This window comes from Pleurodeles waltl, chromosome 4_2 (assembly GCF_031143425.1).
Source record: "Pleurodeles waltl isolate 20211129_DDA chromosome 4_2, aPleWal1.hap1.20221129, whole genome shotgun sequence".
Lineage (NCBI taxonomy): Eukaryota > Metazoa > Chordata > Amphibia > Caudata > Salamandridae > Pleurodeles > Pleurodeles waltl.
The window spans coordinates 622,276,354-622,292,830 of record NC_090443.1 but is presented as its reverse complement, the minus strand read 5'-3'; the positions used below and the strand labels follow the sequence as shown (position 1 = coordinate 622,292,830).

At 43.0% G+C, this 16,477-nt stretch overlaps 1 protein-coding gene across 2 annotated transcripts in view; it reads right to left on the bottom strand.

Annotated features, from left to right (window-relative positions):
* Positions 1-10,917: 10,917 nt before the first annotated feature.
* LOC138294197 (uricase-like) overlaps positions 10,918-16,477 on the bottom strand; it is a 188,491-nt gene continuing 182,931 nt past the window's right edge. For both annotated transcript variants that reach the window (XM_069233357.1, XM_069233356.1), the window contains exon 8: positions 10,918-11,288. In XM_069233357.1, coding sequence (XP_069089458.1) covers positions 11,214-11,288 — 75 coding nt within the window. In that variant the 3' untranslated portion in view covers positions 10,918-11,213. The remainder of the gene's footprint in view (positions 11,289-16,477) is intronic.

Below are 16,477 nucleotides of genomic sequence, written 5' to 3'. Positions count from 1 at the left end.
ACCTACATGAAATGTACTGGGGAAGAAGAGAAGTCATTACCAACTGCACTGTCAAAGTGAGTGGCCCCCATCCCTACCCTTGCCATGTGGCACATGCACCCACCATCTTTCATGCATGCAGAACTCTGCCCCCTTCCTTCTTACATCCAGCCCTCTCCACACAGGCATAGCCCATACAACATGCTCCCAGTGTACTTACCTGTTTGTCTGGAGGACCGTAGAGTAGCGTGTACTGGGGGAGGACCCCATCAACGAGCTTCTCCAACTCCTTCGATATGAAGGCAGGGGCCCTTTCCCCAGACGCATGAGCCATTGTCTCTTCCAGACCGAGGTCACAGCAGCACTTGCAGTGTAGGTCCTCTCCTGTTGAAGATCAGGTATCGAGTGATTGAACAGATAGAAAATGGCGGTCACATCTGCGACGGTCACGTCCGCGGTGGTGCGTACCATCACCACCGGCGTACATCGTCATTGGCTCCTGGGACCCATAGGGTCCAATGTTAACCAATGCAGCATTGCGCCACGGTCTCCGACCGCCTACTGCGACGGTGTACAACGCCAGCGCAGTTACCTCACATCCCATTGTCCCACTTTACAGGTCAGGCAGCTGCCATTTCAGGGGCCCACATGGCCTAATTTCCAATTGCGTCACACATACCTAGGCCTAGTCTCAACACACATACAGGCCACCTATTGTGTATGATTGGTGTTCTGGGTAAACTGTGGATACGTACCTCTGAGTTGTTTGACTCCGTGGTCGCTGTTGTCCTTCATAGGCATCGTCCGCTGGGACATGTGAGGAGATGGCGGAATCCTCCGGTGTACTGACCGCTGGTGGACCTGTCGACAATGGAGGAAAGACATTTGATAATCACCTACAGGTTTGACCCTGCCACAATCCAGGAACTGTGTACCCAGCTGGAGCCAGACCTGATGTCAGGAATCCGCCATCCCACAGGAATCCCCCCTCAAGTGCAGGTGCTATCATTGCTCCATTTCCTTGCAAGTGAGTCTTTTCAAACAACTGTGGCCATGGCATCAGGGATGTCCCAGCCTATGTTTTCCAACGTATTGTCCAGAGTGTTGTCTGCCCTGCTGAAACACATGCGGAGCTACATCGTTTTCCCTCAGGTGGAGGATTTGCCTACAGTGAAAGGTGACTTCTATGCCCTTGGACATATCCCCAACATCATAGGTGCCATTGATGGGACCCATGTGGCTTTTCACCCCCCCCACAGGAGTGAACAGGTGTACAGAAACCGGAAGAGTTATCATTCCATGAATGTACAGATGGTATGTTTGGCCAACCAGTACATCTCCCATGTGAATGCCATGTTCCCTGACTCAGTGCATGACGCCTACATCCTGCGGAATAGCAGCATCCCTTATGTGATGGGTCAACTCCAGAGGCACTGTGTGTCTATTAGGTGAGCCCATGGAAGCAAGACTGTGGGAATGGTTGTCTGGGGTTATCCCTACAGGTTAGTGTGTGCCTAACAGTTGTCCCTCGCCATTTGCAGGTGACTCTGGGTACCCCAACCTGTCATGGCTTCTGACCCCAGTGAGGAATCCCAGGACCGGGGCAGAGGAATGCTACAATGAGGCCCATGGGCGAATTAGGAGGGTGATCGAGCGGACCTTCGGCCTCCTGAAGGCCAGGTTCAGGTGCCTCCACATTTCAGGTGGATCCCTATTCTACTCACCAAAGAAGGTGTGCCAGATCATCGTGGCCTGCTGTATGCTTCACAACTTGGCTTTGCAACGACAGGTGCCTTTTCCGCAGGAGGATGGTCCGGATTGCAGTGTTGAGGCAGCTGTGGAGCCTGTGGACAGTGATGAGGATGAAGCAGAGGACTCTGCCCCCTTCCTTCTTACAGAACAGGGACTCAGTGATCCAGCAATATTTCCAGTGAAACACAGGTGAGAATACATTCCTGCCTACTACATGTACTTTTACACTACTACCTCTCTACTGTCTGTCGTTTTCACCCAGTGTATGGTCACTGAGTTGTCACTTTCCCTTACGGTTTCACAGATGTGGGTCCCAACGTGTGTCATCTGCTTAGATTCCTCATGGACTAGAGCTGTGTGACATAGGTATGTTGACATTACATTTTCAAGAACATTTTGTCACTGTCATTGAAAAATACACAATTTCGAAATCACAGACAGACTCCAGATCATTTTGTGCTTTAGGTGTGTTTATTTAAATGCAAAATATTGGAGGGGGAAGTTAATTGGTGAGGGGTGATGGTGGAGGAATGTCCATGGCAGAGTTCAGTCTATTAGTCTCACAGGTGCTTTGCCCATATGGGCATAGGAAGTGGAGCTGGGGCAGTTTCATTATGGACAGGGTGACAAAGTGGGACAGTGGTATGACAATCAGGGTGGTCTCATTTCTTGGCGGGGGTCTTGGCATCGTGCTCTGTCTTGTTCCTGGATCTCAGGGACCTTTTGCGTGGTGGTTTTCCCTCTGCAGGGGGTGGGGTGTTGGTGTGGTGGTCCTGTGGTGGGGCGTCCTGTCCACTAGCGCCGGCGGAGGTGGTGGGCAGCTCATCGTCTATGCTAGTGTCAGGGGCCCCTTGGAGTGCCACAGTGTCCCTCCTGGTGTTAAGTACTTCCTTCAGCAACCCTACGATGGTGCCCAGGGTGGAGCTGATGGTTCTGAGTTCCTCCCTGAAGCCCATATACTGTTCCTCCTGCATGCGCTGGGTCTCCTGAAACTTGGCCAGTATCGTTGCCATCGTCTCCTGGGAGTAGTGGTATGCTCCCATGATGGAGGAGAGGGCCTCGTGGAGAGTGGGTTCCCTTGGCCTGTTCGCCCCCTGTCGCACAGCAGCCCTCCCAGTTCCCCTGTGTTCTTGGGCCTCCGTCCCCTGGACCGTGTGCCCACTGCCACTGCCCCCAGGTCCCTGTTGTTGTTGGGGTGGTGGGTTATCCTGGTTTCCCTGTAGTGGTGGACACACAACTGATTGACGTGTCCTGGCGACGGAGGTATGGGCCCACTGGGTGGATGCTGTGCTGGTGTTTCCAGAGGGGGGACGGTCTGTGGTGGCCTGTGCCTGTGTGAGGGGAACCGACTGTCCCGAGGCTCCCGATGGTTCGGGCTGGTCATCTAGATCCAGCTGGACAGAGGTGCTGTCATCACTGTGGGCCTCTTCTGTGGGTGGAGTGGACATGTCTGGACCCTCCTGTCTGGTGACGTTGGGTAGTGGTCCTGCAGGGGTGTAAAGGCATGATTATTGGCAAGGTGACTTGCTGCGCTGCCTTGCTCCACGGGGCTTGTAAATAAGCCCCTAAAAATGTAGGTAAACGGTGAACACAATGATCAAATATATTAAAGAAACCTGCGGGCTATACAGCATGTCTCCCGCTTGGTTTTGTTGTTTTATTTAATATCTTATCTGATTTGTAGACATAATCCTATATGTAGTAATACATGTAGTCACTAAAACAAAATTCAGAAAAATGGATTAAAATAAATAGCTCAATGAAATTAGCACAAAGCTTTACTGAAGAACATTCTTCTAGATTCATCTACATAGGTATTTCATTTTGAAGATAAATCTAATATTTCGTCCCATCAATCTGTAAATAATGACTATAGGGATGATGGAATTTGAGCAATGTGCATGTATGACTTTAAGATATAATATCTAAAATATCATCCAAGAATATTAGACTAGTGTTGATTCACTGGCTTCTAGTATCTTTCATTTAACATTATATTGCATCTGCTGTTCAGTTGAAGTAGATTTCTTTCTCCAAAGATGTATGAGAATCAGACAAGTAGCAATGATGCACATTCAGGCCCGTATTTATACTCCGTTTGCGCCGAATTAGCGTCGTTTTTTTCGACGCAAATTCGGCGCAAAACTAACGCCATATTTATACTTTGGCGTTAGAAGCGCCAAAGTATGGGCAAATAGCGTCATTTTTTTGCGTGAACGCCTTCCTTGCGTTAATGAGATGCAAGGAAGGCGTTCCCGTCTAAAAAAATGACGGCGCCGCAAATGCGTCGTATTTATACTCCCGGGCAAAAATCACGCCCGGGAGGTGGCGGGTCAAAAAACCCCGCATTTGCGCCACTATTTAACACCTGGGTCAGGGTAGGCGTTAAGGGGCCTGTGGGCTCAAAATGAGCCCACAGGTGCCCTCCCCTGCCCCCAGGGACCCCCCCTGCCACCCCTGCCCACGCCAGGAGGACACCCAAGGATGGAGGGACCCACCCCAGGGACATTCAGGTAAGTTCAGGTAAGTATAATTTTTTATATTTTTTTATTTTTTTTGGGTGGCATAGGGGGGCCTTATTTGTGCCCCCCTACATGCCACTATGCCCAATGACCATGCCCAGGGGACACAAGTCCCCTGGGCATGGCCATTGGGCAAGGGGGCATGACTCCTGTCTTTACTAAGACAGGAGTCATGAAATGGCATCTGGGCGTCGTAAAAAAATGGCGCAAATCGGGTTGAGGCGATTTTTTTGCCTCAACCTGACTTGCCCCATTTTAAGACGCCTTAACGTCATTTTTTCCCAACGCCGGCGCAGCCTGGTCTACGTGTTTTTTTTCCACGCACACCAGGCAGCGCCGGTCTGCTTGCGCCGGCTAACGCCATTCCATAAATACGGCGCCCGCATGGCGCTTCAGAATGGCGTTAGACGGCGCTAAATTTTTTGACGCTAAACTGCGTTAGCGCAGTTTAGCGTCAAAAAGTATAAATATGGGCCTCAATACCTTGCTTTTGAGGACATTTGAAACAGACAGACCGGATTACATATCCTGAGCTAACCAATTAATTTGTCAAATGAATTATGATTTTGACTTAGTCCATCCTATTCTATCCTTTGTAAAAAAAAATACCAAAAAATGTCAAGTTAACATAATTCACTTCATATCTTATTTTGAGACATAGGGCCCTATTTCTTGTTTGGCAGACGGGAAAGCCCGTCCACCAAACTCCTGACATGGTGGTTGCTGCATACCGGTGTCATTAAGAGTTTGCTGCTAGGTCAGCAGACGGGAACCTCAGTTTCCGCCCACTGGCCTAGCGAAAAACAGGCTACAGCATTGTCTCCGGCTCGTAATCGCGCTGGCAGCAATGTTGTAGTCTGCAGGGTGCACTAGCACCCTTGCAATGTTCACTGTCTGCGATGGTGCTGGCCAGGGGGCCCCCTGCACTGCCCATGCTAAGTGCACGGGCAGTGCCAGGGACCCCCTGGTACCCCTTGCACCTGTTCTCTGCCAGCCATTTCATGGCGGTGCTGCTTGCAGCGCTGCCCTGGTGGATTAGGACTGCCACCAACCTCCAGGCTGTGGGGATCTCTGATCCTGACTGAGCTGGTGGGCCAACTGTCAGGGTTGTAATTTGGCCTCGGACCTCTGCATTGGCAGCGGTCCGACCGCCATCCAGGACTCATAAAACAGGGGTTTACACATGGGTCAACAATACCGACCACCTCGTAATCAGGCCCTATCTGTCGAAATGATTGCCGAGAGACAGATGAAATGATAGAAGCATCAATGTTTGGGGTGGAAACAGATCTTCAAGTACATCTCAGGAGCATTCACACTTCAATGAGTCTCTCCAGGAACTCATGCACCTCAGTTGTCTGCGGCCCTGAGTGTTTAGATATGGAAGAGTGGTAGGGAGCAGGTTGTTGAGACGGAATCCCCAACTCCTGTCCGAAAGCAGTGCAGCCACATGGAAGCAGATACTTATTAAGTGGGGTTTCTTCCTAAGGGCACTTTATTCTGAAGGATTTTTTCGTCACTTGGTCATCCCTGTATTATTGTAAGGCAGCAGTACTTATTCGAAGGTACCCAATGGCATTAGTGAGGAATTTTGTATTGGGTGAGAAAGTAGACTTGCCAGAAGGCAAGAGGGAATATCATTGTATGGGTTGTATGGAAGGAAACATATGGACAGATTTATTGAGTGCTCAGTAATTATAATCTGGTTTCTGAAGCCGTTTTGGTTATACATCTATTCATACTCAGAGAGGGATTGAAGTGTACTCTGAGGTTGGTGGCTTTGGGTTTTGTGGTTAAGATATAAAGGTGGGGGTGGGCTGGGTAAGCAAAGGAGGCATGCTGAAGCTTACATGTGTTCTGAAGGGTTCATCTTAAGTGATCTAACAGCCACGCTGTGGTGAATGACCGTGAGCCACTGTCAGATCTGTAATTGTCTCTGTGATTGTCATTGGGTAGTGGAAAATGAGGAAAGGATTTTGGCATTGTCGCATAATGGTGATAGGAAAGTGTGAAAGAAGTGATAGTCTGATAATATGGGAGCTAGATGCTATTGAACGCATGGGTAAAAACATTCAAGGCAAGTATCTAGGACTCATGCTGTTTAATGGCCAGGGTTCTCTCTAATTACAAAGGAGTGCATGTGTTTTTTAGCTTTAATATTTCGATGGAGTGAATACATTATTGTTATAGATATTTGGCACAGCAGTGCAGTTATGAAGACAAAAGGGCAGCGCCAATCCTAGCCTCAATGTATTGTTAAGTTGTTCAATAGAGATAGTGCTCAATATGGGTCAAAGATCAATGTGAATTTCAGCTAAAAATGAAGGCTAGGAATTTAATTTGGTGGGTGTTTGCATTTGGCCATAAGACTCTTGAGTGCAGCGGCACAGGTGAGAGAGATAGCCAGCATGAGTATAATGGCAACCTCGCATCCCCTTGTCTATTACAAGACTACCCTACAAAAAACAGTACACTCTTCATGGCTCTCTCAGCCACCAAGTCCACCACCCACACACGCAGACCCAACAAAATGTCTCCTTAACCTTCTGGGAGAGGAACACTATATTGAAAAGCAAGACTATTGTGATCCTCAAACAGTTATCACAACTAGCAACACTCCTGCTTCAAGCTCACATTATACTACTTACCCTTCTCCTAAACAAAACAACACTACCACTAACACACCTTTTCTAAACTGCCAGCTCATAAATGCTCAATCACTCTAAAAAAACAAGCACCACATCTACGACCTGCTCACAGACACACAACCTGACTTACTTTTCATAACTGAATCCTGGTTGGGAGATGACATGGCCCCAGTGTTGCACGAGGCCGTTTCTCCAGGCTATCAAACTATTGCACAAAACTGCATAGGCAAGAGAGGAGGTGGATTAGCTATTATATTCAAACAGGCATTGAACTTCAGTAAAACAGACAGCATCTCCATACAAGGTTGTGAAGCCCTCCTTACCAGATGCCACCCTACTCCAACTTCCTCCTGTAACTTTCTCCTCCTTTGCAGACCTCCACCTAACAACTCCACAATCCCAGATGCTTTTCTAGACACCGTCTCAAACCTTATTACACTATACTCCAACCTATGCATTCTTGGGGATCTAAACATTTGGTTTGACAAACCCAATATGCCCCATCCAAAAGCTATCACCACTGGCCTAGTCGCATTGAACCTACATCAGATTGTACACAATCCCACACACATCGCTGGACACATCCTAGATGTCATTTTCGCTAAGCCTGAACTAGTTACCATTCATAGCATCACGCCAATCACTTGGTTAGACCACCATTTGATAACTTTCCGACATACAACTCCACAAATCAACACACCCCACAACTACTTACATACATACACCTATCGACCATGGAGCAAACTCAATTTGGATGACTTAGAAACACAACTAACATCCAACACAGATCTTTTTACAATTAATTCTGTGCCAAAACTTTATGAGTGGCTACAGGAAACTTTTGATATCATAATACCACTCAGAAAAACTAAACACAACAAAAGAAAACCAACACCTTGGAGAAACACAGAACTAAAAAAGATAAAGCAACAAATCAGAAAGTTGCAGCGGACCTGGCTCAAAACAAACAACAGTCAAGACAAACTGCAGCTACACAAACTTAACAGGATATACAAATCACAAATCAAAAAAGCTAAAAAAAGGTACAACTCAGACAGAATTCAAAATGCTCAATCTACAACCAAGGAATTTTATAAAATTCTCAATGAATTTCGAAAACCTACATGCATGGAAGGAAGTCATCCCACTACTCAAGATTTCACAAACAAATTGGCAACTCACTACACAACCAAGGCAGACACATTGGACTCCTATTTAAAACAGAAGAAAAACATCAGCACCAACCCCTTTCCTAAAATACCCTCTAAGAATTAACCAACCCAACCTCTACAGTCCTTCAAACAAATATCCCAGGGTGAATTTATGGATTTGGTCAAAGCAAGCAGACCCTCCGGTTGCCCTTCTGACCCTTGCCCACCACAAATCTTCAAGAACATTCTTCTATCTACTTCTGCTGCCACACCTGTAAGAAGAATCATCAACAACTCTTTAACTTCAGGAACTTTTCCTGTAGACCTGAAAAAGGCATACATCCGACCTTTATTAAAGAAAACAAACCTAGACCCGCAAGACCCCAACAACTACAGACCAATCACAAATGGACCTTTCCTGGGCAAATTGATAGAAAGAGCAGCATTCGCCCAGATGTCACAATTCATTGAAGACAATTCTATACTTTAAGACTTCCAAACTGGATTCCGCCCAGGAAGAAGCACTGAATCGGCATTCATAGCAATCTGGGATGATCTTAAAAACACAGTCGACCGCAATGGAGTTGCTGCACTACTTCTCTTGGACCTCTCAGCTGCCTTTGACCATGACACCCTAATTCAAAGACTCCACGAAGCCGGCATACAAGGGTTTGCTCTCGACTGGATTACTTCCTATCTTCAAAAAATATCTAATATCATCCACTCGCCACCCTTCTCGTCCAAACCCTACCTCACAAAAGCATGGGTCCCCCAAGCATGGGTCCCCCAAGGATCAATCATATCGCCTTTGCTTTTCAACATCTACATGATATCTTTACCAGAACTGATCAATGATTTCCATCTCACATGCTACAACTACGCAGATGACACACAAATACTACTTAAATTAGAATGCCCAAAAACATTGAAAACTCACAAATCTTCAGTTGCCTCCGAGCCGTTGATCAGTGGATGACCTGGAGCCATCTCAAACTAAATACCTCCAAAACAGAAATACTCATATGTGGTGACTGGAAAAATTATGACCCTATGTGCGTCTGGCCTGATGATTTCGGACCACCTCCTCAATTATCCAAGGAAGTTAAAAACCAAGGAATCACCATGGATTCCAAGTTAACTATGAATGCCCAAGTGGACAAATTAGCACAAACAAGCTTCATCACCTTGAAGACTTTACGACGCATCTTCCCCCACCTCGGGTTTCCACACAAGGTGCAAGCTACTATCTCGCTTGTACTATCTAAACTGGATTATGCCAATGGCCTCTACCGTGGATCATCTCTATCTATTATGAAAAAACTACAACGTATCCAGAATTCTGCAGCCAGGCTACTATAAAACATGTAAAACTGCAAGCCCACATCTCCCCTGCCTTGAGAGCACCACACTGGTTACCCGTTGCCAGAAGATGCACTTTCAAGCTGCTTTGTATCACCCACAAAGCTATACATGGAACAGGACCGCTTTTTATCAGAAACAAAATAACCAAATACATCCAACAAAGAAACCTCCGCTCAAGATTGGCACCCCGCCTTAGGACACCACCATACAAGAAAAAGACTATAGGTGGTACGTCCTTCTCCGTTCAAGCAGCCAAACTATGGAATTCATTACCCCCAACTATAAGGGCCACAGATAACTTTCTTGTCTTCAAAAAACTACTCAAGAGTTGGCTCTTTCCTTCATAACCACCATATTCAAACAACTATGGTCTTCATATGCCTATGTTGATAAAAAAAAAAAACAGATTATGTGTATATATCTAGTTCTGTATAGTTCTTTAGAAAATATGTATCGCTACTGTGTCATAACAATAAAATACACACACACTCTTTAAACCTGTTTGACTAAGTATATTTTACCCATGGTTCTAATTATGTATTGTATGTGCATATGTGTGTGTATTCATGTGTGTTTGTATGTGTGTGTGTATGTATGTGTGTATGTATATATATATATATATGAATGTGTGTATGTATGTGTATATGTGGTTTCTGTGCTTGGCATGTTCGTGGGTCATTGCATGGCTCCTGGGTGGGTTGTTATACTAGATATCTATGAATTCCTGCTCTCATCTTATCACACTTATCTACCCATCATCATATGTCATGTCTCTATCAAACTATCCTCCATTCTCACTCTGACTCATCCCAAATCGTTTCTACTACTTTCATCTCCTAAATAACTCTGCCTAAGCTCTTCCCTCCGCTTCCACATCTAACTCACCAAACCTCACTCTACTACTGTGACCTCCCACACAACCCTACTAAATTCTCCCACATTTATCTAACCCTGCTACTATGCTCTCCCTAACCTTCCACATACTGTTCCCTCCTCCATCCCCCTTTACTCATCCCAAGCCTTTGGGTTAAGTAAATGAAGGATATACTCCCAATTAACACTTCTGGGTTTCTTTCCTCCTCCACCCCTCCATTACTCCAGTCAATCTAACTAACAAACTCTCATATACGCGGCTCAAATGAACTCATAATAATACTAAAACTGTACTCATTATTTCCCGATACTAATCCATCACTATTTCTTGTTGGATTCCAGAGTAGCGTGCTACTCACCGAAAAGCGCTTTGGCGCCTCATCAGGGGTAGTAAGCGCTATATAAATACGATTACAATACAATACAATACAATAATGAGGCCCATAATCCTTTATGTAATAATGCATGAAGTCATTAACACAGAAAACAGAAAAAGATTAAATTAAATAATAGGTCCTAAGCCTAATAAAATATTCTAGTACAGATTTAAAAAAAAGTGAAATACATTTCAGGGCAGCATCAATCTAGGTTAGCACTGTCTCTAGACTGAGTAAGAATTTCAATAAGTCGTTCGGGTTTCCTGTTACTTTAATTGAGCCAACCACTCCAATAATGTTTTTTTAAATAATAGACTGCCTAATCGTCCAACGTCTGGAGCAGAAGTGTATAAGACACGGCTGTCTCCTGATTTTATGTAACATCTAATTTTTGCATCTTCCATGAATACCTAAGACATGAGTGTAATTATTCTGAAACATGGAAAAATCAACTTAAATGGTTAAAGTATTTTATTGTTAGTTTATTCCTGAAGAAGGGCTCTCTGGGTCAGATGTAGAGCGGTCCATATGTCCTCTTCCATCTTCTTATCACAGCTTCGATGGTGTTTTTCTTCTCAAAGTGGCAGTAATGTTGCCCGCAGGTTTGTCCAGAGGCAGCAGCACCTGTTCATAAAGAATACACATAAATACCTCTCAAAGCAGGGTTATTCAAATCTGACTTGACTGAACGCAAGCATGCTAGATTAGTCTAGCTGGACAGACCATTGCCATTCGGATAAATGAAACCCCTCCAGTCCAGAGAGTTTGACTTCATGAATACTTTCACACAGTTTTTGGTGTTATAACGAAGTCAACACAGGAACTTGGAATTCCCTAGAGAGTGAAGCATTGTGCCCTCATCTTATTATTGCCATACTAGATTTATCAATCGAGGACTACAACAATTTTACGGAGTGTCTAGAACTGTCGATCCACAGTTTATCAAATCACATTCATGCAATGTGGGAGGTGCTGTGAAGATACACACCGGTAACTTCACATCCCTGTAGTACGTTGTGCTGTCGCTTGTGGCATAGAGGATTCATTTTGAAACAGAAATTTGTGAACAAGCGATATCAATCAGTAATCAATCAATGAACACATTGACCCTCATTTAGTCCTCTATCACACTCAGATCGATATCCCAGTGCGAGCATGGAGCGGGTGGTCTATTGTAGGGAGCAGGAGGTATAGATTCTTTAAGGAAATCTGTCCTACAGCAAGGCGTTCAGAACTGAGCATTAGCTAAATATTGCACAGCCATATTGAACCAGAGCAAACATCATGGCCCATATTTACTTATTAGTCATACGCCGCAGTGGAAAGGCTGCACTGTGTGAAAAGGAGAGAGCAGGAGAGGATCATATGTACAGAAATGTGTCTTCCTTCTCTCTCTTTAGTAAAACATGTTTTGTGTTGGAAAGTAAATAGTTAAAAAAGATTTTGTGACGATTTGCATCCATTTTGTGCCACAAACACGGCATTAAATCTTAGTAATCGTTACGTATCATAATGATCTATTTTACAGCTTGCACTGTGCTTTCTTTCAGTTAAGCGACTGGTGAAATCCTGCAGATCAAAGCTAAAGATTGAAGCTTGAGTTTTTAGGTCGAGCGTTAGCATTCGGCCTGCTGTATACTTTTAAGTATACTATAGAGTGAGTTCCAGCATTTACATTGGTTAGTTGCAGTGTCCTTCAAAAATCCTTGCTTGCTAGTGGTCAGTTCTGCCTATTTGTCCTGCCTTTTTTTTACTTTGGGAGCAGCATAAAGTACTGTGTAATGATGCTATGTCCTGTTTATCTCTTCTGTAAAGGACATTTTGTTGGCATTTGCCTGTTTCACCTCAACAGTGTGGGTGTTTGTTCAGTTACTCCTCCCCACCAGCTCCCTCTATAAACATAAACCAACAGCAGGGGAAGGGGCTTTTCCAGGGCCAGCTCACCCTCGCTCTCTTCTTTTTGTTATTTTCAGTCTGTGTGGCAATAAAAGTCCAGTCAGTAATTTACAATGCTATGAGCTCTAACTCGAGCAAGCACAAGACTATTGCATTCCAAATGTTTGTTAATGCTTGTTTTCTTTTGTACATCCTGCGTGTTGTATAAATTACCCTGTGTTGTAGATGGCCGCCTTTATTTGTGTCTATAAGCATGACGGTGTTTGTATATGTGAATGTCTGTTTTCTTCTCCGTGTGTATGTGTGGTGAGCTTTTACACTTTTGTGTCACTTTGAGTAATGATATTTGTGCTTTACATCTCTACCTGGGCGCGTGTACGTCAGCGTGCTTGCATGCCTTAGTTAGCACGCCATCCTCGGAGTGACTGGGTTTCTCTTTTAAGCTCTGCTCTCCTCCCCTAAGGGCACACCGCCAGAGAAGAGAAACCTGAGCAGCCTGTTAAATAATCAAGCCCGAAAAAGGCACTGAAAAATGCTCAGTTTGCCACAGCAGTATACAGCCTAGCCGTGTAAGAATGGTGTGAAGTAAAACATGGCTGTGCTCCAACATGCCTTAACCCCGGCATGCTGGATTTGAGGTGACTGCTTCTCCGGAAAAACTCAGGCCCATATTTATACTTTTTTAGCGCCGCATTTGTGCTGCTTTTTGACGCAAAATCGGCACAAAATACAATTGTATTTTGTAAGTTTGCGCCGCTTTTGCGTCAAAAAATGACGCAAATGCGGTGCTAAAAAACTATAAATATGGGACTCAGTATGGCAATTGGGAAAGGCAAAATGGGTACACGGGATCATGTAAAATGAATTGATGCGTTCAGCGCTATTGAACAACTCCTGCGGACACATGCAGAAATGTTTCTCTGCATTATAAAGCAAAGACAGAAGATGTGGTAATTAAAATTCTCTCAGTTAGAATTTTGCATAGTCATAGCATCTGTTTGTTTCTCGATAATGGCGTGAAACCTATCAATATTTACACACAGTTTTTGCTTTGTTAAATGACTGCTTGCTCTCCCAGCCTCTGTCTTTGCCGGCAGGAGCGTTGCTTCGACGCCACCTCTACACTTCAGAATAGCATTTCTTTCCAGCATATCAGCAGAATTCAAAGGAGCTGCCGAGTCTCAGCCCTAGTGTTTGTTAACAAACCTTTTCATTCAGTCACGGTAGGTGGGGCCTGGAGGAATGTTTTCTGTTCTTTCTAGCAGGCGCTTTTGTTTTTTGCAGCAGAAGCATAAAGATTCCCGATTGACCAAGGTGATTCAAATCATGTGAGCCTCAGATATGAGTCTGATAGAGGGCATTGATTGCTTTTATTCGTGTTGATATTTTTAGGTATGTTTAGAGTTGCCGCATCAGCTGATTTCCTGGAGTGCGTGTAATTTCCAGTTTTCATTTTGGGGTGGCGTTGCTAGGGTTGGGCAGGGCTTTGCTTTTATTGCTGCACGTGTACCAGGATTTTTCAGATCTTTGTTTTTGATAAAGCCACAGTCACAGAATCAGAGCGCTTTATCACAAAGAAAATCAAAATGCAGAAACCCAAACTTTATCCCATTTATAGAGGAGTGGATTGACCTCCTCAAAGCTTTACATTTCATCATACCACTGGTAATTTGAGTGTAATAAGCCTCCTCAGACCAATTTAACAACAAATATTGGTAAAGCCAATAAGTCTTGCCTTTGAATACCATTACCCGACCTTTAGGCAGACATACTAAACTACCATAGAATGTAGAGAACTACTCCACACTACTTACTCACAGAGCCATCCTTTTTCCTAAGATTTCTGCATGCTGCTGTTCACTTGAGCTATACACACCTTCAGAGCTATAAAGGTACAGGGTTAGGTCCATGCTAAGCAGGACAAAAGTCTGGACCACATATACAGTACATACAAGGAAAAATGCATTTCCCGCTATTTACTTGTTTTTGGTTGTTTTCAGAGAAATAGAAGGCTGGAAACCACACACTCTGCCTCTTATTTTATTTCCACCATAACTAAAACCTGGGAAATAAATATGAACGCAATTTTGGTTCAAGGCACCGAGGCTTCTGTTTCTAAACCAACTGCTTACGACATTGTCTCTGGTACCACCATTTGCAATGGGATAAGCCACCTTTTCTCCAGTGTTTGGTGTTTGGTTAGGCCTAAACCCCAGAAAAACAGAATTATGCTTGATAGAGATAAAGATAGAGGAAGAAGGTAAATGAAAGTGCTTTAGTTATATGCAGGGCCACTAGAATTATGTGGCAAAGAGGACCAATTATGTGGCAGGGTTGACCAATTTATGTGGCAACAAAAGTCCAGTTATGCATTTGCAGCGCCAATAGCAAATGTGAGACCTGTTACATTGCAAATGCTTGTTATTAACTTCCTGCTCCACAGTTTTTAAAACATCGTACCATGTGTTTAGAATAAATATCTCTTGATCAAAATGGCTGTCACTGACATTGTCTTTCACCAAATGGTCTGGGCAAACACATGAATGGTTGGGAGGTGCTGCTTGTTTTATTATATGCACTCATGAGACTTCCTCTTTGAGAGTCTATTTCACAAAGGTAACTTACACTTTTGAGTAAGCTGACACTTTTCAGTAAGTTTACTACTGTTCGGCATTCACAAAATGTGAATGTAATTTACTACTAAAAAAAACAGTAATAAGTCCAGCATTACACATGATCAACCGCTAGTAGTACTGCAACAACTTCTCAGGGAATCTACATCAGGAAGGTACTTCAAATAAAGCCCCACAAGAAATAATATTATATTATTTCAAATTTAAAAGTATTGAAAGAATACATTTCATTTAAAACAAAAACTCAATTAATTTGAATTAATTCTATTCATCACTTTTCAGAATTATTAATGCACACTATTTTTCTCTTTAGGAGGTAATTTATTTTTTAATTTAAACTTCAGAATTTTTTTTTATTTGATTTGATGTATTTCCATTCATTGAAGTTGTAATTCAAAATTAATTTATTAATGCTGCAGAATTTATTTATTTTGTTCTATGTAAATGTACAAATCTACTGCATTCATATTTTTGAGTTCAATACATTTTGTAGATTTCACTATACCTTAGCATAAGGAAATCCTACCGCTGGGGTTAGAGATCGCCACATGGTAAAATATAGTGAAAAATAAAAAAGTTCATTTAACAAAAAAATAAATATACAAATATTTCATATTAAATATAATGCACTTCCAAAATATATATTTACTTTAAAAGTGGCACAAAATAAAAAATGCCACATCACTAATAAATTAATTTTGATTTAAAACTTTAAATAATTAAAATCTACTATATGAAATTAAAAATATTTTTCTGAAGTTTAAATAAAAAAAAAGTCCACCTCAAGGGAAAACATTTTTTATGTGTGTTAATAATGATTAAAATTATGCAGTGAATTATGCAAAATTAATTTAATCATTTTGAATAATAGTTACTGCTATATTATCTTTTTATATTTTTAACATTAATGTATGTGTAAGCATATTATTCAATTTAATTTAACAAGATTTCCCATGGGATTTCTTTTAGACCCTATCTCCATTATTCTCTATGGGAGAGTGTTGCAGTACCTATGGTTTGTCACGTTTAGTGATTGACTTAGTACTGTTTTGTTAATTTTTCATGATGTAGTACACTCAGATTTTGTGTATAGTGAAAAACAGTAGACTTACTCATAAGTGAACATTATGTTTGTGAATCAGGCCCTGAGTGTCTAAAACAGCTGTTGCATGCAATGCTTATCTGATATTCCAGTTGTAACAAATGATGAAGAAAATATAAAAGCAAATATGTCATCATATTGTCTATCTTGTCAATGTCAGTTTACCCATTTCTGTGTCATAT